The following is a 24,897-nucleotide window of genomic DNA, read 5'->3' as shown; positions in this document are numbered from 1 at the left end:
ATTTGATTTGATTTGATTTGATTTGATTTGATTTGATTTGATTTGATTTGATTTGATTTGATTTGATTTGATTTGATTTGATTTGATTTGATTTGATTTGATTTGATTTGATTTATTTGATTTGATTTGATTTTGATTTGATTTGATTTTAATTGATTTGATTTGATTTGATTTGATTTGATTTGATTTGATTTGATTTGATTTGATTTGATTTGATTTGATTTGATTTGATTTGATTTGATTTGATTTGATTTGATTTGATTTGATTTGATTTGATTTGATTTGATTTGATTTGATTTGATTTGATTTGATTTGATTTGATTTGATTTGATTTGATTTGATTTGATTTGATTTGATTTGATTTGATTTGATTTGATTTGATTTGATTTGATTTGATTTGATTTGATTTGATTTGATTTGATTTGATTTGATTTGATTTGATTTGATTTGATTTGATTTGATTTGATTTGATTTGATTTGATTTGATTTGATTTGATTTGATTTGATTTGATTTGATAGCTATTTTTTTTCATTTCATGGATAAGAAATTTCCATTCTTTAGGCACTCGACTCTTAAAGCTTATTGAATTTGAGTTTACTCAAATACTTGAAAAAATAGCTGTTGTCCAAAACCTTAAAAAAATCAATAAATCAATGCACCAGCACCTCTTTCAAACTACACTCTCTCACTTCTCACATCACAATCGTTGCATCTCAAACTACCTCTCTGGGGGGGGCTTTCCACTCTCTCTCTCCCATCTCACAGCAAACCTGCTGCATCGCCGCTCACCGCAGATGCATTCCAAGTTTGTGGGAAAAGACTTTCCTGGCGGGCTTCGAAAATTTCATCTCTCACCATCCATTCGAGCTCTTCAGCGCGGCCCATGTCTTCAGTTAAACTTGAACTTCGAAAGCGAACGGTTGGTCGTCTGGCAACTTCAAGCCGTGAATTTCTCCCCGCGAGTTTGAGTTTGAGTTGACAAAAGTTTCGTCCCCGTTCAAGTCGCGTAAGTCACAGTCTTGGTGGCAAGGGTGAGGAGTCTCTCTCACCTGAAGAGGACCGCCATCAACAGGTGGAAGTGGACAACCCCCGTGGGGTGTCTTTGGAGGATCCTCACACTCTCGCACTTGGAGGAGTTTGCGCAAAGGAGGTGGAACCAATGGCCTAGCATAGTTTCTACTCTTCAGTCGTACCGCGCGCCAACCTGTTGCAACTCGGCGTTTCGATTCAGTTTTTTTTTTTTTTCATAAGTTATTAAGCGATCGTCGAAGAAAGCAGGTACTCCCGGTTCGTCGCTTGCTGCACAACGAGTTTTGCTTACGCGCGCGTTGAAGTCACTCGTTTGAAGTCGACCGTTGCTGCTTGCTGCTTTTGTGTTGGGGTTTTTGAAAAGTGCGCAATTTTCCCCGCGCGAAACGACTCTTCGGAAAGCGCGCTCCGTCAAAGTGTGTGTGTGTGTGTGTGTGTGGAAATCTTTCTTTTTTTCTACTTTTCGATCAAACTTGATTTCTTTTCGCGCTGCTCCAGTGATTTAATTAGTTCAAACTGATTTTGTGCTTCCACAACAACTGCTACATGTGTTAATCGTGCGAGTGAATGCGAGTTTGATGGGAAGATTAAGCGCTGAAATTTTCATCAATTTTCCTCGTTGAACGACGACGTGTTCGAAGATTCCCCGAACAAATGGACCTGGAACTGGACTGTCGTGGAATGTGAGCTTGTGATTGATGTGAGCAAGTGCCGTTTTTCAATTGTTGACCGGCAGCGGGACTTAACTGGGCGGAAAAGTGAAGGAAATCAGGTGGAAGACGGGATCGGCCTTAGAGAAATAAGCTATTCAGTCCCGGCTGGAGGAGAAAATTGACGATTCGATTACAATAACAAATCGAGAACAAGTCGGTGGCGGATTAACCAACGTGAAAACGACGTTTGCGCTTGAATCAACTGGGGAATTGGTGAAAAACTGAAACGAAGAAGAAGAGCAAGAAGAAACGTGTTTTTAAGGACAGTCGAACTTCCAAAAGTGATACATCGTGTTTATGTTTTTAAAGACAGGATACATATAATAAACACACAACAAATGAAATCTAAAGCAATAACTACGTGAAAAAAGGAATCACTAGATGAGATTTAATTTGTGGTTTGAAATAGTTGATCGTTAATTGAATGGAAGGGAACAACTAAATACGAAATCCAAGGTAAACTAAGCCATTGAACAGATTGAAATTGTTAATCATAATTTGATACTTGCAAAAACTGTTCTATCTTTTCAATGTTGCAAATGTTAATTTTTAAACATTATTTTATTTTATTTATTGTTTAAAAAATCATATCGCGATGTATTTTTGACAGTTCAGGTAATTTATAACCATATCCAAAATGTATTTAATTATTACAAAAAGAAATTATAACAATACGGGATTGAAACTTGAAGACTTATACAATAAGACTCGGTTATCCAAAGCTTCAATAATCCAAAATTATTTGAAGTTAGATCATCAGAAGGTTTCAAAGGGACTTGAGATAATCGAATAACTTAAAAATCATACTTATTTTAAAGTTTGCTCAATGTTAAACAAACTACAATTAGTTTTATTTTAGTTTATCATTGCCATACTGGCCTAGATTTCTTGACTGGATTATCCAAAAATTTGACTATCCCAAGTGATTTCTAGATTCTGATTAGTAATATAAATTGTCAGAAAATTGATTTAATGTTTAACCATCATAAACCACTCATTTGGGTTTTATAATTTAAAAATATTAGATGAAAAACTATTAATTCAGAAAGGGTAATTTTAATTATGTTTTTACTATTTATAAAATTCAGTTTCTGAATCTTTTATTTTAATTTTAAATTTGTATTAAAAAATTTCTTTTACTTGATTTGTTTCTGAATCAAGATAGTTAAATGTTGTAAAATTTTAGAAATTTTATTATTATTAGTCTCAATTTAATTTAAGAATTGTATAAAGTATTGTGAAAGTATTTCGAATATTCTGATTTTTGTTACTCTGTTATTCTTCAACAAATTTGAATATATATTCATATCTTACACTACTTAGCAAAACTTATTTCCGAGAAGGAAGCCAATGAAAAAGTCTTTGTGTTTAGAGCAATAATTTAACCTAAATATTTCAAAAGATATAAACACAAACTTAAAATCGTTTTAGAAAGGTCAAATACGAACTCTTTTGCAAATCGATTGATTTGATCTTAATTGAAGTAATTACTTTGTCTTAGGCATTTTATCATTCAGCTACTTAAAATAAGTTCATACGTAATGATCAATCGCATTCTAAATTCATATTAACCAAACTGTTTTTGTTTATTAAACTAAAATTTGGTTTTGAAGTCATCGCATTCACGTAAAATTAAACATTTGAAGTGTTTAGTGGCATTATTGTTAGATCTTGTATTATTCCAATATTGACAAAGTTTTTTTTTTTAATTTTTAATTTAAATAGTTAAAACTCAGCCACATTCAAACCTTCTACAAAATTTATAAACAGATTTAACTCTTTCAGGCCAAATGTATGATCAAATCAAGAAATCAAAATGTCCTAAACTCGCCTTTAAATTTCTTGCAGTCCTCACAATCGCAACCATAAGAAAAAAAATGGATTGTTACATGAAATTGATTACCAACATTACTTTTTTATTCGTCATTAAACCAGAAAAATACTTGTTTTCCAAAGTTTGCAAAACTCAGCAAATACATCACATAAAATTAAATTTCAAAAATCATTCACTCCGGCTTACAATAATATTTTTCTTGTTAACTCTGGGGATGTTTTCGTTTTCGCGGTTTCGTAAAAGCGGTTTGATTATAAAACAAACATTATTCCTCATAATAAGTAAACAGAAATGTTCCAAAATTGAAAGTATTTCAGAATCCTTAGCTTATGTAAAAAAAACTGTCAGATTTTTAATTGCAAATATTTTTGAATTCAACTTTGTTGAAAAATTCAAAACAACATTATTAAATTTCAATTCCATTAAAATTTTGATGTTTTAAAAAATATTTTTCCAATAGAAAAATCAATTAAACGATTTTTTTATTAAGGTTATTAATGATGACTTTTCACGATTTCAAACCACTTATTCAATAGTGTTAATCAACTGTACCTTGGTAATGCTTTCGTTCTCAAATTGTTGTTTTAAAATAACACCTCTTAAAATCAAGTCAGTGTGGCACGACTGTAATTCTAAATTCTGCAAAGCGTCCATCCTCAATCAGAAAACCCTCCCAGTTTCAGTGCGAACATCGACTGTACCATTCCCACAGGAAGAACCGCGCTCCGCAAAACTGGAGGCTCTGACAAGATGAGCAATTACCTGTGAAGAAGTGGTGCCTAACGCTTGATTAGTGCAGCCATAAACAACTCCCGAAAAGACGCATTAAAAAGCCCGACTCGTCGAAATTCTTCAAGTGATGAGAGTGACATAAAGTAGAGTGTTACCTTTTTTTTTTGTTTAGTTTGGAATTCCACCGAAATTAGTGTACCTTGGCCAGAAGAGGATTAACGGACGAGTCGAGAATCAAGTGAGTGTGTGTGCGGGTGTTTGTGCGTGATTCCAGAGTGGACGCAGAAGGTTTCCCGGAGGGCTGCCACCAGTGCAAGCCAGTCAGTCAGTCGGTAGTGACTTTGGCCGTAAATGAATAATTAATGGAAAAGATGAGGCGCCGCGTCAACTTTAGTTTTATTATAGGTGAGTAGTGTAGTATTTTAATTTGAGCCGTTTTTGATTGCTGCAATTACGGGGTGGACAACGCGGTGCAGTAATCTTTTAATTGCTGCGCGCGGAAGAAGAATTTAAATGGGGATTACGACTGCGGTGGAGCTGTGAATTTAGACGGGTGACAGTTATTCAATTTGAATGGGAATTCAGATACCGTTTGGGTGCTTAATTTTGTAGATTGCATAATAGCTGAAAAGTTTTGTTTATTGATTTAAAGCATCATTTACAAGATTCCCAAGACTGATTCCTTTTTAAGTTATATAATTAGGTAAATTTTAAATACACTTTTTTAATTCCAACATCAAATTTTTAAAATATTGTAGGCTCCATTCACATTGGTAATTGAATTAATTAATTTGGTTGTTGACCAGGACGTCAATTATGGCAAAATAAAGTTACAGTGGACTCTCTCGTTGTCAATGTTGAAGGGACCGTCGAGAGCGGGAGTTATCTAATTATAGAACGAAAAACAACGACAGCTGGAGCAAACAATGCATCATCAAAAGCTGGACCTTATCACGACACCTTAGGGAAAAACCTGAGAAAAACCTATTGTTTTTAAAACATCTAAAATCTAATTAATACTTTATTATTTCGATTTTTGACATCTAAAAGCTAATTAGTAATTTGTGATTTCGCATCTTAAAATGAATTTTTGATTGTTAATATTCTTCAAAAATCTTCATTTAAAAAAATAATAAGGCCAATGCAAATTTGAATTGATTTTTTATATTTTTTTTCACTCGCTCCTATCTCTATCCAATTTGCTGATTTTCACTATGTAAACAACTAATTTTGCAAAACTTTTGATAGAAACTTGATTGGTCACTTATTATTGAGCTATTTATCACTCGATTTCAGTTGAAAACGCTTTTTATGAGCTGTAATTGAATGTCTCAGCCCTTTGACATTCAATTACAGCTCAAAAAAAAAAAAAAAAACGAAACTATTGGCACTACGCCCCCCGGGGCATGGCCTTCCTCTAACGTGGGATTTCTGCTCCAGCGCCTCTGACGAGACAGGAGAAACCGGGACCGACGTTTTACTTCACCATCCGATAGAAGCTCAGTGGATAAGGCGGGAATCGAACCCGCGTCTCATAGCATCATCGGGATCGGCAGCCGAAGCCGCTACCCCTGCGCCACGAGACCCACCCACAGCTCATAAAAACGCTGAAATTAGATGCTCTTCCCCTATCAGTTGGAAACTATTTAGAATGCATTGTAAAATGTTTATTTTATGCCCTTTTTGCCAAATGGGGCACTTTTGGGTTTCTGGACCACAGGTCGGTTAATGACGTGAAAATTTAGCAAGAAATAGTAGTTTATGCAACAAGTTGCAAAAATAGGATTTTTTCAGCACGAGTCGTACATTTATCCAACGAGGTTCACCGAGTTGGATAAATACGAAGAGTGCTGAAAAAATCAAGTTTTGCAACGTGTTACATACAACATTTTTTGCAATTCCGAAAAACACCCATAGAGTGAAATTTTAAGTAAAATTTTCATGTATTTTGTCAATAAATCGTTTAAATCTAAAAAATGTTGAAAAGTGTTGCTTTTCGAAACAAGTGCTGAAAAGTTCATTTTTTCAGCACCCATTTCAGTGCTGAAAAGTAGAACTTTTCAGCATTTATTTTGAAAAGTGTTGCTATTCGATTCTGTTATTTTTGGTACAGGAAAGTAGGGTTTTTCGTCGTTCAAGATTGACAGGAAAAGTAAGTAGTTTCACGACGGAATTGCAAAAAATATGTTCTTGAATTCATTGATATCTTTCAACTGTTTTAGTTTGTAGCATCAATTCTCTTTGCTTAGAAAAAAATAATTACTATGATTAAATTTGAATATATATTTTTTTATTATTTATTGACCCTTCGACTTCGATCGATAATAAATTATTATGTGCTAGTCTAATTAAGGTCCAAGATTTTGCACCATTCTTAACTCAAGCTCAAATTATTATTTTTAAACTATTTTATTAAATTTTGATTCCAATCTACAGCTTTGCCTTAGACAAAAAATCTTTCAGAAACTTTATTATTTCTTTTTCAATTTACTGATTATCAAATTATGTATGGACAAATTTTCATCGAACACAAATTACAAATTATAGAAATAGTAAAAAAAATCATCTTTATCAGTTATACAACAACCAAACCTAACCAAATTTCAGCTATAAAGCATAAAAGAACCACAATTTCTATTAGAAATCAACGACTTGGTTAACAGTTAACTTTTCTATCCGACAAATCGCTCACATCAAATTAGAGAAACAAAAAACAACTTGTTTTGTCCCAAATTTCAACCAACTCCAAACCACCCTCGTTCGCATGTCTACAAAGCAGTCAACATACCAGCCAACCAGCCAGTTTCTTATCTTTCGATTATATTATTAGCGTCCCGTCTGTTTTGCTGGCCTTTCTCCTGCGCACTCCGCGCTATCACTTCTTCATGGTCGTCGTCGTCGTAGTAGGTATAGTTTCCCCTCTTAGTCGTAGCAGCAGTCAGATCAACGCCACAACACCCCACCTTAAACGTGCAATCAGTTCGCGGATCCCTTGTACGGTGGGGAAGAAGACTCGGTGGGCAAGCAACAAACCGGAATGCGCTGTGGATATTGGCCAAGGTCAGGTGCCTTTTCCTTCATGCTTTCCTTGCTCTGACCTAGTGTGTAAGTTATTGTTGGAGAAAACACGCACAAACGTTGAATGAAGGAAAGTATGAACGTGGGGTCAGGGTGACCGGGAGGGGAAGGGGGAATCAAATCTAATTGTATGATAATATCTTCACACACAAAAAAAAACTGCTTGAACTACAGTTAGAGACACAATATGATTGCGATGGGATTTCTCACGTGCCTCATAAACCCCAGCCCTCTCTCGACGGCAAACGAGCTTTCAACTCGTTTGGTACTGCGGACTGGTTGCGGGACGTCGTCCAAGACTGGGCCAGGGCAAGACGGTAGCTAGTCACAACTATACGCGGCGCTGCTTGTTACCTTATAGGTGAAGGTACTTGAAGACGTTGACCGTGTGCCCTACAGGCAGAGTGACTCGTTTATCGGGTCGGGTTTGATGATGCACGGTAATGAGATCTCTGGAAAAATGTGATTTGTTTTTCTTTCTTAAATGGCATTATGGACCTTCCCGAGCAGACGGTAATGACTCTGGAATAACATTTTTTGATATTTGAAAATACTAGACCAATAACATTTTTTGTTATTTATAACAAGATTTGTTATTCGTCGTTATGATTTTTTTGTTATTCGATTGTTATTGTAACAACAGACTAATAACGTTTTAAGTTATTCTTCGAACAAATCTTTGTTATTATACTTTGTTATTTTAACAACTAATCCGATCATCCCAATAACAGTTGAGGTTATTCTTCCATAACAAAAAATGTTATTCCCAAGTTGTTTTGGCTTTCAATAAATATCAGACTAATAACAAATTTTGTTATGGTAACATAAACTGTTATTCAACTCTTATGCAAAAATTGATATTTCAAGAAGAATCCATAACATATTCTGTTATTTTAACAGTATTTTTTATTGAAATGACATGAATTTAGTTATTACCGTCTGCCCGGGTTATCACAAAATGATGTATTATAAGATACTTAGGATAATGTTTTCGTTGACTATTGCTTGTAGATCAACATACCGTGCTTTCCATTTCATTAGGGCACAAAACTTTTGTAAACAAGAGTGTATCCCTCTCACACCTTATACAAACTGTCATTTGAGTGAAAGGGATACACTATTGTTTACAATAGTTTTGTGCTCTTTTGAGATATTAGGCTCAATTTCTTCCAAAACATTTCCCTCACATTGCATTACACAAATTGAGAAGGGCGTCCAATATTTCCGAGTTTTGGTTTTGGATTCCCACAAGGTTAAAGAAAAGGTAGTAAAAATCAACCTTTTTTGGAATTTTGTAATAAGATGTTCACTGTCAGCTTAAGGGATTGGCGACTCCAGACAAAAAAAAACCTTGTGACCTTAACATATCCCCAAAATTCAATTTCAAACCTGAGTATACAATAAAAACCGAAAAATCTTCGTAATTTGTGATCACTCTTCGTATGCAAGAAGTTTCAATTTTGTCGTGCTATCTTGACACACCCTGGAAATTGATGTAAGTGCGACAACTAGCCAAAGCATTTTAAGCTCAGAACGCGTTTGACACACGTACATGCCCGACTACCGTAAACATTTGTAATTATAACTCGGGACTCCAGCAACCAAATTCAACCAAACTTCGGGACAATGCACATAATGGTCAGCCAAACAAAACGTGTTTGTTATTGTTCAACTTGTTTGCTCTAAGCAATTATGTATAATATCTCCACACAAATTTTAGAACTTTTTTTTTGTATGAAAAAAACCCTGCAAAAAATATTTCCTTTGAGAAGTTGCGAAGCGAGGAAAGATAGCACCCACTCATCTTCCACGGCTCGTGGATGTAACTTCTGGAGGTCCTGGTCAATAACGGAGTAGCAACTGCGGGTGGGCACCTATGCTTATGCTTATGCTAAAAAACCCTGCAAAAAATATTTTCAAAAAGTTGACATGCTGAAAGTGCTTTATTCTCTACACAGAAAAAAAAATCATGGTAATATTACATCTGGGAAGGGGTACATCTTTTATGTCAGAAAAAATGAGTAATTTTACCTCTGGAAATGTGTAATTTTACCACTTTTCTGGTGTAATGTCACTTTTTCAGTCTAAATTGAAGTAAAATTACATCATAAAAGAGGTAATATTCAACCTTCCAAAATTATAGCTCCCAAATTTACATTATTTTTTTCTGTGTATGGGTATTTCTCTGCCAACTCATACGAATTTTGAAGAAGTTGTCTATTCTTCGATATTCAATGATGGAAGGGCGATACGACCCCTATCATTTCTTAACATTGAAAAAAAAACATTTTTTTCAATATTTTGCAGCCTGAAATCTTAGATACCAGGTCGAAATTGAAAAAAAAAAACTTACCAAATGCCGGTAAAAATTTGAAAAATCTGGCAGTCGAAAATCATACAATTTTGAATGGGGAAAGGGAGGGAGGATATGAATTAATTCAAAAGATTGTAGAATTGAGATTTTTAAATTGTTTTTTTGGCCACAACAAGATTAAATTTTCGTTTCAATGGTGCACATCAACCAGAACTTTTGCACTCAGATTTTTGTTACAGATAATTTAGTATCTTCATTACTACAGGAACCATCGAAATAATTTTTTATTCATTCCCTAAAGTACTCTCCACAAAGTAATTTACAAAAAAGTTTAATCATTTTTTCAATCAAGTTGTTGCAGGATTGGGTCCGTAAGTTTGACAATATTTAAATAAGAAGACAACAACTCCCTTCATTGCTGTGCACCCTTAAATAAAGTAACTTAAAATCGAGATACCTTCATTTCAAAAAGTCTAATTTTCAAGGGAAATCCATATGAGACCACCCTAAAAAAATCGAAAATTGTCCAAATACAGTATGTAAAAAAAGTATTTACACCCCTTGGGCACTATGCACATTTTGTGATGAAACATGTAAACAATTTAATGTTGACATAAACCTAGTACTACGTTTTGTTCAGAAACTCATGCCGAACATTTTGCTGCAAAAAGCTCATGAAAAGATGTTTTCTATAAAAAGTTATATAACAAATACTATTACAAAAATAAAAAAGGTGCAAAAAAAGTTTGTACACCTTTCGAAAAATTAACATAAATAAAGTTATTTGTTGACAAATCACCATAAATCCAGTCTGCCAACTCCAAATAGGCATCCTTGACTGATTAAAAAAATTAATTTGGATTGAATATAAAGTTTACTAATTACTTAGTATAAAAGTTTATATAACTCTGGAAATTCTATATAAAACTTGTCTAAACTTAATTTTGCAAACTTTCAATTTAACTAAATGTCAATATATTACCATAGAATTGCTAAATAAACATTTTGGAGTGGGTATAACACCGTTTTGGGGGTCTTTTTTATCGCTAGAATAGAGTTTTCGTTGGAATTTCGTACCAACCCGGAATTACGTCGTCGAAAAATCCGCCGGCATCCGAACCGGTCCACAATTCACAAGTTAACCTATGTGGCATCGGAAAGGGCATAAAATTTCCGATCTTTTGATACCCATACATCTAGGTTTTCTATAAAACCCACGTTTTTAAATACCTGGGCAAAAAGTAAGTTTGATCCACGAGAACAAAAATTACGAAATTCCATACATTTTTGGCAGGTTGCTCAAACGAAACCATAACAACGTTTTTGCTTAGGTATTTAAAAACGTGGGTTTTATAGAAAACCTGGATGTATGGGTATCAAAAGATCGGAAATGTTATGCCCTTTCCGATGCCACATAGGTTGACTTGTTAATTGTGGACCGGTTCGAATGCCGGCGGATTTTCCGACGACGTAATTCCGGGTTGGTACGAAATTCCAACGAAAAATCTATTCTAGCGATACAAAGACCCCCAAAACGGTGTTATACCCACTCCAGAATGTTTATTTAGCAATTCTATGGTAATATATTGACATTTAGTTAAATTGAAAGTTTGCAAAATTAAGTTTAGATAAGTTTTATTTAGAATTTCCAGAGTTATATAAACTTTTATACTAAGTAATTAGTAAACTTTATATTCAATCCAAATTATTTTTTTTAATCAGTCAAGGATGCCTATTTGGAGTTGGGAGACTGGATTTATGGTGATTTGTCAACAAATAACTTTATTTATGTTAATTTTTCGAAAGGTGTACAAACTTTTTTTGCACCTTTTTTATTTTTGTAATAGTATTTGTTATATAACTTTTTATAGAAAACATCTTTTCATGAGTTTTTTGCAGCAAAATGTTTGGCATGAGTTTCTGAACAAAGCGTAGTACTAGGTTTATGTCAACATTAAATTGTTTACATGTTTCATCACAAAATGTGCATAGTGCCCAAGGGGTGTAAATACTTTTTTTACATACTGTATATGCTTTTCTATCTAATTTTGCCCGCTGAATCTGAATCTGCACTCAGAGTTGAGCTAAAAAGTCAAAAATCGATTTTTGGTCATATTTTGGGTTTAAATGATAATTTTACATGGAAACCCAAAATATGACCAAAAGTCGACTTTTCCACACTTTAGCTCAATTTTGAGGGCAGATTTAGATTCAGCGGGCAAAATTACCTGGAAAAACATATATTTGGACAATTTTCGAATTTGGTTAGGGTGGTCACATATGGTTTTCCCTTGAAACTTAGACTTTTTCAAATGAAAATATCTTTAGTTTAAAGAAAAACACCCCTGAGGTTTTTTCAGCGTTTGTAAAACTAGATCTCCTTTTTCAAATGCAACCCCTTAAAATTTGGCTTGCGCCTTTTCGAGATATTTGAGTTTTAATTTGCATATTTGAGTTTTAATTTGTATCTTTTTTTATCTTAATTTGCATCTTTTTTTACCTTAAAATGGCTGTAACTTTTGACCCTTAAGTCCACATTGAATTGTAAAAAAAAGTTCGTTTTTTAGAGCTCTAAAAGTGCTCCAAACAACACTTTTCTCTCAAACATAACCCTGAATTGCCACGTTCAAAAAAACTGATTTTTGAAGGTTTGCTCAGATGCTTTCTATAAATTTGGTCGTAGAAGGAATAGATTACGAGATAAAATTTTGGTGTCTTAGACAAAGTTGCTTGAATTGGCAACACTGTGCAATGTATTGAAAAGTGTAATTTACGTGGGGTCAGCTTTGGCTGTTTTTCTTAGTAACATTTTTTGTATATTATGTGAAAATAAGAATGCAGTAATTTTTGTAGTGTAACAGACTATGCCTCTAAACATGATAATGGTCGAAAATGTATAAAAACAAGCAAGAAAATGAAAAAGTAAGAGGTGGTAGAGTAAGCCAATTACTATCAGAAACAGACTTTAACAAAACATGGTAAATGTAAATTAAAATACTAAAAATGAAACTAGAAAAATAAAAAACAAGAGAAGTTAAGTTTTTCGTAGAACCAGAGTTGCTCAAAATGACTTCCTAGCACGGTAGAAATAAAAATGCTCGCAAAAAATTTTGGCAATAGAGAGTACTACAGTACAGTACTTTTCGAGTCTTCAAAACCGATGAAGGTATTTTTTCATTAGGGCCACATTTTTTGATAGACAATTTGAAAAAAAAATCTATTTTCCCAGACTATTTTAAATCAAAGTAGGGGAACAGCATCTAATTCCAGCGTGCCTCTAATGTTGGCAGGTCAGAACTTTGACATGCAATTAAAGCTAAATAAAAGCGTTTTCAACTGAAATCGAGTGATAAATAGCTCAATAAGAAGTGAGCAAGCAAGTTTCTACCAAAAGTTTTGCAAAATTAGTTGTTTAAATAGTGAAAATCAGCAAATTGGATGGAGTTAGGAGCGAGAGCTTAACCTGCCAAAGATACGAGAATTTCCCCTACCCACGTTGTTTGTTTGTAGTGCTATTAAAAGTGAAAATATACAATGTTGCTCATTACTTTGGGAAAAGTAGCTTGCCAGGTTTCATCAGATTTTTTTTTTTTTGCAATATTTGTTTTCTGTACAGACGTGATAACCCTGCTGCCCAGTGCAAATTTCGCAGATAACAGTCTACTCTCTGGCTGTCGATCTTCTCGATATCAATATTGCTACAGCTATCAATTAATTTTTCAGTCCCTTCAAATAGATTTCTTCGATTTTTCGTTCTATAATTTGATAACTCCCGCTCTCGATGGTCCCTTCAATATCGACAATGAGAGAGTCCACTGTATAAAAATGATGAAAAGTCTTAACAATTTTTGGCTCATTTCAATCACATCTATATATTAACAAAGCTGATTTCGCAGAGATCCACTCAATTCCAATCCCTCACAAGGGTCCCGCGCGAATGTGGTACGCACCTCCAATATCTGGTTCACAGCGTCCGAACGTATCGCCACCGTAAACAACCTGGATCATCTCGCGATCGTCATCGTCGTTGGCACTATAAAGCCGTCCCGAGATAACTGTTGTCGAGCTTTGTGTGACGGAATTTCAATAAATTGCTACAGTTTGGCATGAAGACCCTATTATTAGAGGGGGGGATGTCTGAACAACTTGAAGACATCATCATCACCGTCATTTGGGGGAAGGGAGGGGAAGAGGGTCAGAAGGTGGCAATTTGATGCTTGAATTGCAAAGTATTGTTGGTTTATAGCGGAGCTAATTGTGAATGGCGCAAAGGGAGGAATTAATCACAGTGTGGGCAGCATAATTTGAGTGCTTGGGGGTGGTGTGTTTGGAAGTTCATTGGAACTGCTTGGTGGTGTTTGGGAGAGTCTGTAATTGAAGGTTTTTCAAATGTTTAATGTTACACTTTTACAACATTAATTTGGTAAGTTTTTTAAACTTGCAATTCAACCTTAAGTACAGTGAACTCCCTAAATAGCATTTCGTGTCAAAGCTATGTGTATCATAGGTTGAAACAGTATACCTTAACCCAGAGAAAGCACGAGCAATTGACATTGTTTACGGTACTAATAGAATTAATGCAGACATTATCACCAATTAATCCTCCCTTAGACGCCACTATTCAACCAAGAGGCTGGGTACCTCAGTCATGGTATCGTTACGTCTTTTTTACAGTTATTGTTGGTTTATCGAGGTTGGAATTTTATTAATTTTACTGCATCCAGTGGGAACTTTTCTGGAAAAGAATGATCCAGTAAAATTTGTTATTTTACAACAGCAATAAACAAAAACTGGCTGCTGATTAGTTTAATGGACAGATATCAAAGGTCATAAAACACGTCTGATTTATATCAGTAACATTTAAAACAAATTTGTTTTATAGTACTACAAATCATTGAGATCTCCCAATATCATCTCCAAAATTTCCCGAAATTTATGCTCACAATAGTCAGTAGCCACTGATCGTGCTCGAGTTCGGTCAAGCCCGCGACATAATTATGTTTCCGGTCAGAATGATTTCTTTTTCGTTTATTGATCCGAGATCGCGTCTTTCCACGATGTGTTTCTAAAGTGATTGTTAATGACTTTGGGGTGCGTCGTCGTCGCCGCGGGATATTCGCACTAATGTGGGACCCCATTCGATGGCCACGGATAGGCGATCGGCGAAATGGGGGTTATGCAAATAAGACGGCCACGCAGGTTTGTGGTGAAGCACACGTACACACAAACAGGTTGAAAGTGGGCATAAATTTTGCACAAGTTCGATTGCTTCCTTATTGAGCTAGAGGGGCAATAAAGTTGGGAAAAGCTTAATTTTCGAATAAACGGATGCACTTATGAGAATTACTTTTTTTTTAATTTTTGGTGGTTAACAATGCAAACTAAACATTTGAATTGTTGATAGTTTAACCAACTATTGTCTGTTACTGAGTAGTTCTCTCAGATTTCGGTCATTCGATTTTTTTTTTAATTCGACTGAATTTTTTTTGTGACTTCGATATGCCCAATAATGCCATTTTACATTATTAGTTTGTCCATATAATATTCCATACAAATTTGGCAGCTATCCATACAAAATTGATGTATGAAAATTCAAAAATCTCTATCTTTTGAAGGGATTTTTTGATCGATTTGGTGTCGTCGGCAATTTGCAAAAACACTTTTTTTTATTTTATTTGTAAGGAAGTCTATTTGGATGCGTACGAAAAAAATGCCAATGAAATTCATTAAATTGTACAGGTTTTTTTACGTAGTATTTATTGGGGTTTCTCTCAGTGTATGTTTTGTTTGATTTTTTTTGTGATTCCGTTTGGAAAATATCATCTTTTCTTTTTTTCTTAAAATCGAAATGGCCTACGAATCGTCTCCAAAAATAGCTAATAATAATAGTGCTGAAAAGTTCACAATTGCTTTGTTATGAGTGCTTAAAAGTTTAACTTTTTTGACATCTATTAAAAAAATAATGCTTTCCGTCTCTGTTTTTAAAATGACCGAACACAGAGACGTCGAATTAAAGCGGGGAAACAGACTTGGAGCATATTTTCCATAAAATCATATCTTTAGAGCGCACCAATTGGCTTAAATTTGGTTAAGTTTCTTACTACAAATTACAACTCCTCGTCAATTGAACCGATTTCATGATGATGAATGATTTTTTTCAAATAAATCAGCAATGTTTTTTAAAATTGTTGCAAATATTGTTTGAAATTTATGTCTCTCAACTCTGGCCTAAGTATAAAGGAGGGACAAAAAATTAAAAACATCAAAATTAAAATTAGAAGCCATGCTATTGACATTTACATGAAAAAAGTGTTAAAAAATACACCAGCCTGCAGTTTGGCAAGTGTAATATTTGGCACCATGAAAGAAGGACCCATTTCTTAAAGTTTTGCGGGGTATACTGAAATATTTCGTCGGGGGATCTTTTTTTTGAGGATATTTTTAAGGTACATAGGATTTAGGAAAAGTCGCTGAAAATTGATATGTTCATGTTCATTTCCATTAAATTTCTGTAGAATATGCTTTAAAAGACTCCTACTAGCGTAATTCATCAATATTTGACCTCCAAAAAATGTTTCAGATATCAAATTTACCACACGGAGAAAAAAGAGTTCCCAAAATCGTTAACAAGCGTTCATGAAATGGGAACCACGAACAAAGTGTTCAAATGTCATGGTACGTTTTTCAAAATCGTACCATGGAATTTGAACACTTTGTTCGAGGTTCTCATTTTCATGAAACGCTTGTTCACGATTTTGGGAACTCTTTTTTCTCCGTGCAGATTTCTAGCTTTCTTTGAAATAACCCAAAAATCCAAGCTGGAAACGTGACAGTGACCAAATTAAAAAAATACAACTGCCCGGGTACAAATTCGTCCATAAACACTGCTCAACTCATAGAATTTGATTTAAAAACTATTAATCACCGTAAAGGCTCCCAAAATTATTTTTAATCCTCTTCCATATAAAACAATAATTTTTTAAAACATTTCTGAATATATTCAACAACAATTTCCATAAAAAAATCAATTTTGGCTAAAACTTTAAAATTTAAAAACGTTTTCTATACATCGTTACGTCCCATCGGAACTGGCCAAGCAGCAGCGTCCGAAAGCAAGATTAATGTGCCTTCTAATCGAGAACGACCGAAATCACGGAAACGCGTTCGCTGTTTTGCAGATAAATAAACATAAAGTTTTGTTTTTGGACGCGATAAAGCTGAACGGAAGAAAGGCAGACAACAACTCGCGATTATCGGGTGTCACTTTGATACACATTTGGTGCCTAAAGTTCGATATAACTGGCACGCGGTGTGGTATTCGGTTAAGGGGTTACATGAACTTCAGTTTGATTTAAAATATGTTCAATTATCGGTTTTAGAATTCTGAATGGACAATGTGCAAATAAAGTTAAAGTGAAATGTATTTTATTTTTATTTTTTCGTAACCCCTTAATGGAAATTTGGTAACCGGGAAGCTGCCTAAAAACTGCCACTAGCAAAACAATAACTCACCTTGGAGACCGAAGTTAGGCAGTCAAACGTTGCTAATCCTATAGTAAGGTACCTGACCCTAATTTCGGGTTTTACAAAAATAAAAATACAGACATCAATTTAAATGACTAACACTAAATTTTGTGATCGTGTATTACCATAATCCATACTTTTACCCTGAAACCTAATTTTTGAATATTAAAAAGTAGCTTTTGCCGACAAAAACCCCCTAGCAGCAATCGATTAATTAGAAGATTATGGGCGATAATCGGCACGCCCGGGAAGGAAATGAGCGAAATTTCCTCGCCATTTTGCGCTGGAGGGCCACCCGTGTTGCGATTTTCCCAGACACTGAAAGCCACTCACTGACAGCGGGGCCCCCGAAATCAGGGGGGTCTTCTTCTCTCCTCCATAATGGCACACTTTGCCGGGTGGTTTCTAATGGCCGATTTGGACTTTCGGCGCGAGATGGGCTTTGAAAAGCTCTAGTTTAGCCGCGCGAAAAAAAGGGAAAAGTTCGATCCGCTTTCGACGGTAACGACGGCGACGGCGACGACGCAGTCAAATCGTGTGAATTTTGCATTTTTGTTGTTGTTCAGTTTGTGAGTTGTGCGCTCGATGACAATGTCAAGTTTTTTTTTCTTGTCTTCAGGGTGGGACCCAGTTTGACGAGAGGGCTTTCCAAACGATGATGGGGGAGAAAATCGGTAATCACCCTTGCGATACTAATCATCTTTCTTTGTTTTTTTTCTCTGTTTTTTTCTTTCACAGGAATATGGCTAGTGTTAGTTGGCATCCAAAGCAGTCAGAGTGAGAATGCTGAACCAAGAGCATTAGATTTGTCAGTAAGTATTATGAATATTATGATGTATCTTTTGGCGGAATTATCCATTCGATGGTCGTGTGGTCTCTTGTACTAAACTTGCTGGGATTCCTGGCTAGATAGCACAAGAGAGCACATAGGCATCGAAATGTAAAATTTGACATCTTCGATGGATCGATGGATCTTCGATTTCGATGATAATTTATCATGAGTTATTTTACCTGAATTCACGCTGGAATTCAAATCTAGGTGCTTCTATCGTTTACTTGTAAATTGTAAATGTTTTTGGATCGAGTTTCATTAACCCTCAAAAACAGAGGTGGGCAAAAAAAGAGCGAGCTAAAAAGAGCGAATGAAGCATAGCTCACAGAAAAAGAGCCGCGGTTCTTTGTGAAACTCAAGTTTTTGAAAGAACCGTTCCAAGATGGAGCGATCTTTATGGTTATAAATATAGTGAAATGAATTTCCAACAAATAGTAGCATTAAATGCAATTTCCAATATTTCAATGCTTATAAAAAAAACTAATACCGAAATTGGCCCACGGTGTACTTTTTCAAGTACTTTAAGATAAAAAAACGGCAGGTCAAAGAGTGACTGTTCCCCGACATTTTGAGAACTGAATTGTCAAATTTCATTAGGGTGTCATAAATATAGAGAAACTCTAAATCAGTGTTTCTCAACCTTTTGCGATCCATTCTCCCCTTGACTGATTTGCAAAAACCTCATTCCCCCCCCCCTTATTTTTATTTTACTGGTATCAATGCCCAAACATAATTAATTTTTTTAGGTTTGCAAAAAGATTACAGTTTTCATAACAAAAAAAAACTATAGAAGGTATTTGAAAACGTTTTATTTTAATTTAAAAAAAAATGAAAAGCCATTATTCTGAGCTTCTTTTCGTTTGAATTACAATAAAAAAAAAATACAATTATAAAATATGTACAAATATTAAACAAAATTAATAATTATCTGCGGCAAAAGACAGATTACTCTCAAAAATGTAAAGAATTCAAACAAACTTAAATAATATTTGAAAAACTTTTTGTCAACTGCCAATTTTTTAATTAAACATTCTTGATAAAAAGTATACAAAAATCTCACAGAAACCAGCAAATCTGTCACAAAAAAATCGGCTTGAGTCCAAAAAATACAAATACCTCAGAAATATTTTAAAAAATCATTTTATTGTTTCAAGAAATGTCAAAATTCACAGAAATTGAAACTTTAATAATTATTTTTTGGGAAAAAACAAATGTTGTTATTACTAATCAAAGAAACTGAAAGTTGCAAAGAATGATTCAAATAATGATTCAAGACATTGAATTTCTATTGAACCCTCATTCCCCCCCTAGAATGGCAAAATTCACCCCCAGGGGGGAATTCCTCACCGGTTGAGAAACACTGCTCTAAATAGTATTGATGCCAATATATGGACACCACTAAAAGCTATCAAACTCATATTTTTAGTTTCCTGCTTTTCTTTGTAATTCCAAAAGTAAATTATTTTCTAAACAAAATAAAAAAAACTTTTCGTTGTACAAATTACGGCATTTCAATTGTTTACCATGATTGAACATTAGCATTTATAGACCTCTTCGATTAAATCAGAATATAGAACAGAGTTCGCAGAATATTAGCTCCAAATAAAATATCAGCATTTTTTTTATTTTGGCAGAAGTAAACGCAATTTGAAAATCCTTCATCATGTCGTTTTAAGTTTGTTTTTTCTTTAAAATAATGCCGTCTCAAATAACTTTATACCCCCCACCCCTCTTTAAAATTGGTCCGAAAAATCAGGGGGCAAAACAAATATTTTTTCAAAAACTTCAAAACTTTAAAGAAAATAGCAGTCAAGTTAGCTGCAACAATCTAAAACGCATTTTGCCTTCCTCACTGAGGTAAGGCTATAATCCTGCTCGAAAAATGAACTTTTGAAAAACAGCTCGTACACCTATATTTATGTATATTAGCCTGTCCAATTTTGAGGTCATGTCGAGGAATTTCAGGTGTTCATTCTTAAATGATTTATTATGATGTTAGAAACAATGTTTTATCAGACAAGAAAAAATAATAAAATACTTTCTCGCACCCCCTAGTAGATTTCCTGAAAAAAGTCACTTTTTTGAACACATTTTCTAAAATCGTTGATTGATTCCAAGAATACAAAAACTGATCCGATCAGGTGTGGATTATCTTCAAACGATAGGTTTTTGTCCAGAGATTAAGATGCACTGTCAATATTGGACCAAAATTTATGTTTTTGGACCTTCTCAGGCAGATTTATGTCGAAAAAATCGCATTTTTTCGAAACTTTTTTCAGAAATGCTCATTTAATTTTGGGTAGCCTATTTTTCCCAGTAAAACCAATACATGCATCTTGTAGGAAATTTCATGGCGAACATTTTTCCCTCTGAGAAAATGCAATTTTGACACTCCAAAGCCGAGATATTTGCCAATTTTTAAAATTTCTTCGAATTCTGAAGCAAAGCCTACTAATTACATGATGTTACAAGCATATCGTCGCCATCGTGCTAACTTGTCGTACGTGCATTTTGGGCCAAATTGAGTTAAGAACGCCATTTTGTGCAGCTCACAAAGCCTCACCTTTTAACATTCACAGATCCCCAAATTTCGATTTCAATCCTGAGATATTCAACAAAAACCGAAAAAACTCCGTGCATTTTTGTCACTTTACATATGAAAGTAGTTTCAATCTTGTCGTGCTATCTTGTCACTCCATGAAAATTGATGTAAGTGCGACAAAAGGCCAAAGGGATTTCAGGCCTAGAAAGTCAGGATGCGTTTGTCGCACGTACAAGCTAGACTACCGTAAACATTTGTAATTATAACTTTGAGACAATGCACAGAATAGTCAGCCAAACAAAACGTGTTTGTTATTGTTTACATTGCGTGCTCTCGTTTTTGAATATTGAAGGTCAAACATTAAAACGCGTTTTTCTCGGAACGTCAAAATGGCGGGTTCGACAAGATAGCACGACGACGTCGATATGTCTTAAAGGTCAGGGTATACTTCCTTCTAGTAATTTTGGCCGCTGAATCCGAATCTGGAATCAAATTTCGTGTTGACAGTGATGTTTTGGAGCTTAACCCTTTTGGAATGTTATTTGCGTGTTCGCTGCAATTTAAATTGCTTGCAAGTTCGGTCATTTTTTGGTTTTCGGTCCACTTTGATATTCTACTCACGGAACTGTGTATGTTTATTGTTTTTTTTACGTTCTGATTATCTTAAGCAATTCGAAAAATCGCAAGACTTGCGGCGGACTAAGACGTTGGACGGTTTTTGGGTAAACTGCCGGTTTTACACCAAGAACCCGAGGAACGTAGCGCAATGCCACCGTTGCCAAAAATTTGGCCACGGCTCGCGGAACTGCAACCCCCGGCCCCGCTGCGTGAAGTGCAGTGAATCACACCTCTCGGAGGCGTGCGAACTGCGACGAAAGGCGGACTTGGGGGACAAGGCAGAACAAACCAAGCCGCGCGTAAAGTGCGCGAACTGTGATGGCAACCATACCGGCAATTACCGCGGATGCGTCGCACGCAAGGCCTAACCTCGAGGGGCAGGAAAAGAGGAAGTAGAAAGCAGCAGCGTCCCACCCTCCTCAGCGAAGTACGAGTGCAGCCGTTCCTGTAGCTGAACAGCTTACGGTTCCAGCGGAAAACTCAGCATTCCCTCCTGGTTGGGGGCGTTCGTTTGTCAGCGTGGTCGCTGCCGGTAGCGGCAGTACAGCCCAGCAAGAAGTCACCGGTGAAGATCTCTTCACCATGCCAGAGATCTTTGCTCTCGCGGGGGAGATGATGACGCGGTTTCGGAGCTGCCGGAACAAGGCGGAACAAGCCCTGGCCCACGTTGACACTTAAGGGGGGAGGGGGGGGAGCACCATAAAAAAACACCATAAAAAAACATTTCATCATTTTTTTTTAAAGGGCCGATATTTTAAATTAGCGAACGAAAATGAGCGGCTCTCAAAAAATAGTGGTTTTGCCTATTTACCTTTAATATTATCAAAAAATTGTACAAGGAGCTCTTTTTTTGTTTTGTTTTTTTTGCCTTCCTCACTGAGGCAAGGCTATAATCCTGCTCTAAAAATGAACTTTCTATTAAAAGCTCCTAGACCCACCTTCATTTATACATATCTACTCAGAATCGAAAACTGAACAAATGTCTGTGTGTGTGTGTATGTTTGTGTGTATGTATGTATGTGACTCAAATTCTCACTGAGTTTTCTCAGCACTGGCTGAACCGATTTTGATCGAACCAGTTGCATTCGACTTGGTTTAGGGTCCCATACATCGCTATTGAATTGTTTGAAGTTTCAATAAGTAGTTCAAAAGTTATGCATAAAAATGTGTTTTCACAAATACCCAGATGTCAATTATATGCATGTAAACGATGTACGGATCCATCATCCGACCCATCGTTGATTAGGTAATTGAAAGGCCTTTCCAATGAGTCCAAGTTATTGAAGATCTGGCACCCTGTCTCGAGTTATGACCACTTAAGTAGAGGATGACGAGCGGGGATTCCCGGGAAAAAATCCCGGGAAATCGACCATTTTTGAACTTCTCGATTCGGTCGAGACTCCCGGGAAATTTTATACTTATTTTATCAAAGCAAAATTATATAAACTAATCACAAAATTATTTGAAAAATTCTCAATTCTTGGAAGTTCAATGTTCTATATGTCCATGTTCGAATAAACCAATGCTTCTCTGACCTTCTTATTCAGAAAGTCTAAAAATTAACTTGTCGCAAATTCGAATAACTATAAGTGAGAGAAGCCAAAAACAATTGGACCCCAAAATATATCTTGAAGTACACTTAGCAGTTACACCCCAGAAACGAAATCTTAAGTTGTTTTTTAAATTATTTTTATTTATTATTTCTATAAGAGGGAAAAGCTTTTTCAAAATAAATTCAAATTCCACAACCTCTATCGAGCATAGCAATCAACCCTACACTGAAATAAAAAAATAGTACCAAATTCCTTTATTCTAGGAATTTTGCCTCTTTTCTTTATTTAGTAATCGGGTTTTTTGGATTACTTAATAAGGAAAGGAGCCAAAATTTTTAGAATTTAGGAATTTGGTACTTTTATTTTTTTCAGTGTAGGGTTATTTCGCTGTATCAAGGTAATTTCCTTTTTTGATGTCAATAAGTCATTTTGCATTTCACGTTAACCTCAATATTCAATTATATTTTGGAAAAACAATTGTGAACATTCGGGTTTCCTGATAACTGTAAATATTTCTTCAACTAATATATACAGTTGACCCTAAACAGGAAAAAAATCATACTTCAAAATATCTCGATTCTGGGAAATTATATATTAGCTTTTTTTTACTTCACAAAAACAAAATCACAAGAAACGATCTTGCATTTGCAGATTCAGAAAAAAAACACAAAAGGTAGATAAAGAGGATACTGAAGTTAACGTTTCATAGAATAAGTATGAGTTAAATGTAACTTAATTGATTGAAAAGAAATTATTGCAACTATTGGCGTAGAGAAAAAAAACTCCCGGGTCCCGGGAATTCCCGGGAAATGGCGAAATTCAACTCTCGATTTCCGGGAAATTGAAAATCTCGAGAATCGTCACCCTCTACACTTAAGTGATATTTATATACTTTTTTGAAGCCGGATCTCACTTAAATGTATGTAAACTATGTCTGGATCCATCATCCAACCCATCGTTGGTTAGGTAATTGAAAGGGTTTTCCAATGAGTCCAAGACATTGAAGATCTGGCAACCCTGTCTCGAGTTATGACCACTTAAGTGATATTTATGTTCTTTTTTGAAGCCGGATTTCACTTAAATGTATGTAAACTATGTCCGGATCCATCATCTGACCCATCGTTGGTTAGGTTATTGAAAGGCCTTTCCAATGAGTCCAAAACATTGAAGATCTGGCAACCCTGTCTCGAGTTATACATTGTTTTCTTTTTTTCTGGATCTAAAAAAAATGATGAAACCACTCATATACCCATTTTTGGTAAAAAGTGAGGAAGGCATCAACCACATAGGTGGATTAAGTTAGTTTTTTTTTAGTAAGATTGTTTAATTATTGAGAAGATAAAAAAATACTGCAGGCTTCATCCATCAAGTACGTTACGATCAAAACAGCCAACATCACAATTTCAAGCTGCAAACTATTTAAAAACACGTATCTAAAAAAGTTTAAAATTGAAAGGGGTCGTATGAATCTCACTCTCTATATTTAGATTAGCGTAATACAAGTGGCGATAAACAGCACAGAAAAAACAGTATCTCAAAGCAAAACGCTGCACTGGACCCAAGTTCAACTACCCGCACGCTAAAACTAAACCACCCAATTAAGAAAAAAAAAAGCTCACCGGCCATCCCACAACCGGTTGCCAAAGAGATCATCGATCTCAAGCTTGGCCTGCAGCGTGCCGGCCAGTGAGGTTGAATTCACATCGAAACGTTTTTTTTTTCTCGGTCATTAATTTCTTCAAATTTATGGGTGTTACCATAAAACGATGAAAACACATAAACACTCACCAGTCACAGTCACCACCAGCCTAGCTCGGCAGAAAACTGATGATCTGTGAGGTGTTAAAAAACGGTGACGTCGAGTTGGTCAGTGAAATTTTGCACAACCAGCTGCCACTCTCGTCAACGCCACGGGTGAATTTTCTGAGTTATTTTTAATTTTATAACTATAAACATTAAATTCGAGTTCTGTGACCCATTTAATTAAAATTTTAGTTGTTGATTGCCTTCAAGCTAGACTTTTAGCTTTTAGCATTACAAATACATTTTCAACCCCGCCATTTTGACCGCCATCTTCGATATAAAAACTATAAATCACTTTAGAGCATGTTTGGGTTCATATTCAAA

At 35.2% G+C, this 24,897-nt stretch overlaps 1 protein-coding gene across 2 annotated transcripts in view; it reads left to right on the top strand.

Annotated features, from left to right (window-relative positions):
• Positions 1 to 921: 921 nt before the first annotated feature.
• LOC120415996 (uncharacterized) overlaps positions 922 to 24,897 on the top strand; it is a 71,879-nt gene continuing 47,903 nt past the window's right edge. For both annotated transcript variants that reach the window (XM_039577651.2, XM_052707494.1), the window contains exons 1-3: positions 922 to 1,007; positions 4,482 to 4,714; positions 17,964 to 18,037. In XM_039577651.2, coding sequence (XP_039433585.1) covers positions 4,672 to 4,714; positions 17,964 to 18,037 — 117 coding nt within the window. In that variant the 5' untranslated portion in view covers positions 922 to 1,007; positions 4,482 to 4,671. The remainder of the gene's footprint in view (positions 1,008 to 4,481; positions 4,715 to 17,963; positions 18,038 to 24,897) is intronic.

The sequence above is a fragment of the Culex pipiens genome, chromosome 2 (genome assembly GCF_016801865.2).
Source record: "Culex pipiens pallens isolate TS chromosome 2, TS_CPP_V2, whole genome shotgun sequence".
NCBI classification, from domain to species: Eukaryota; Metazoa; Arthropoda; class Insecta; order Diptera; family Culicidae; genus Culex; species Culex pipiens.
This window is presented reverse-complemented; position numbering and strand designations above follow the sequence as displayed.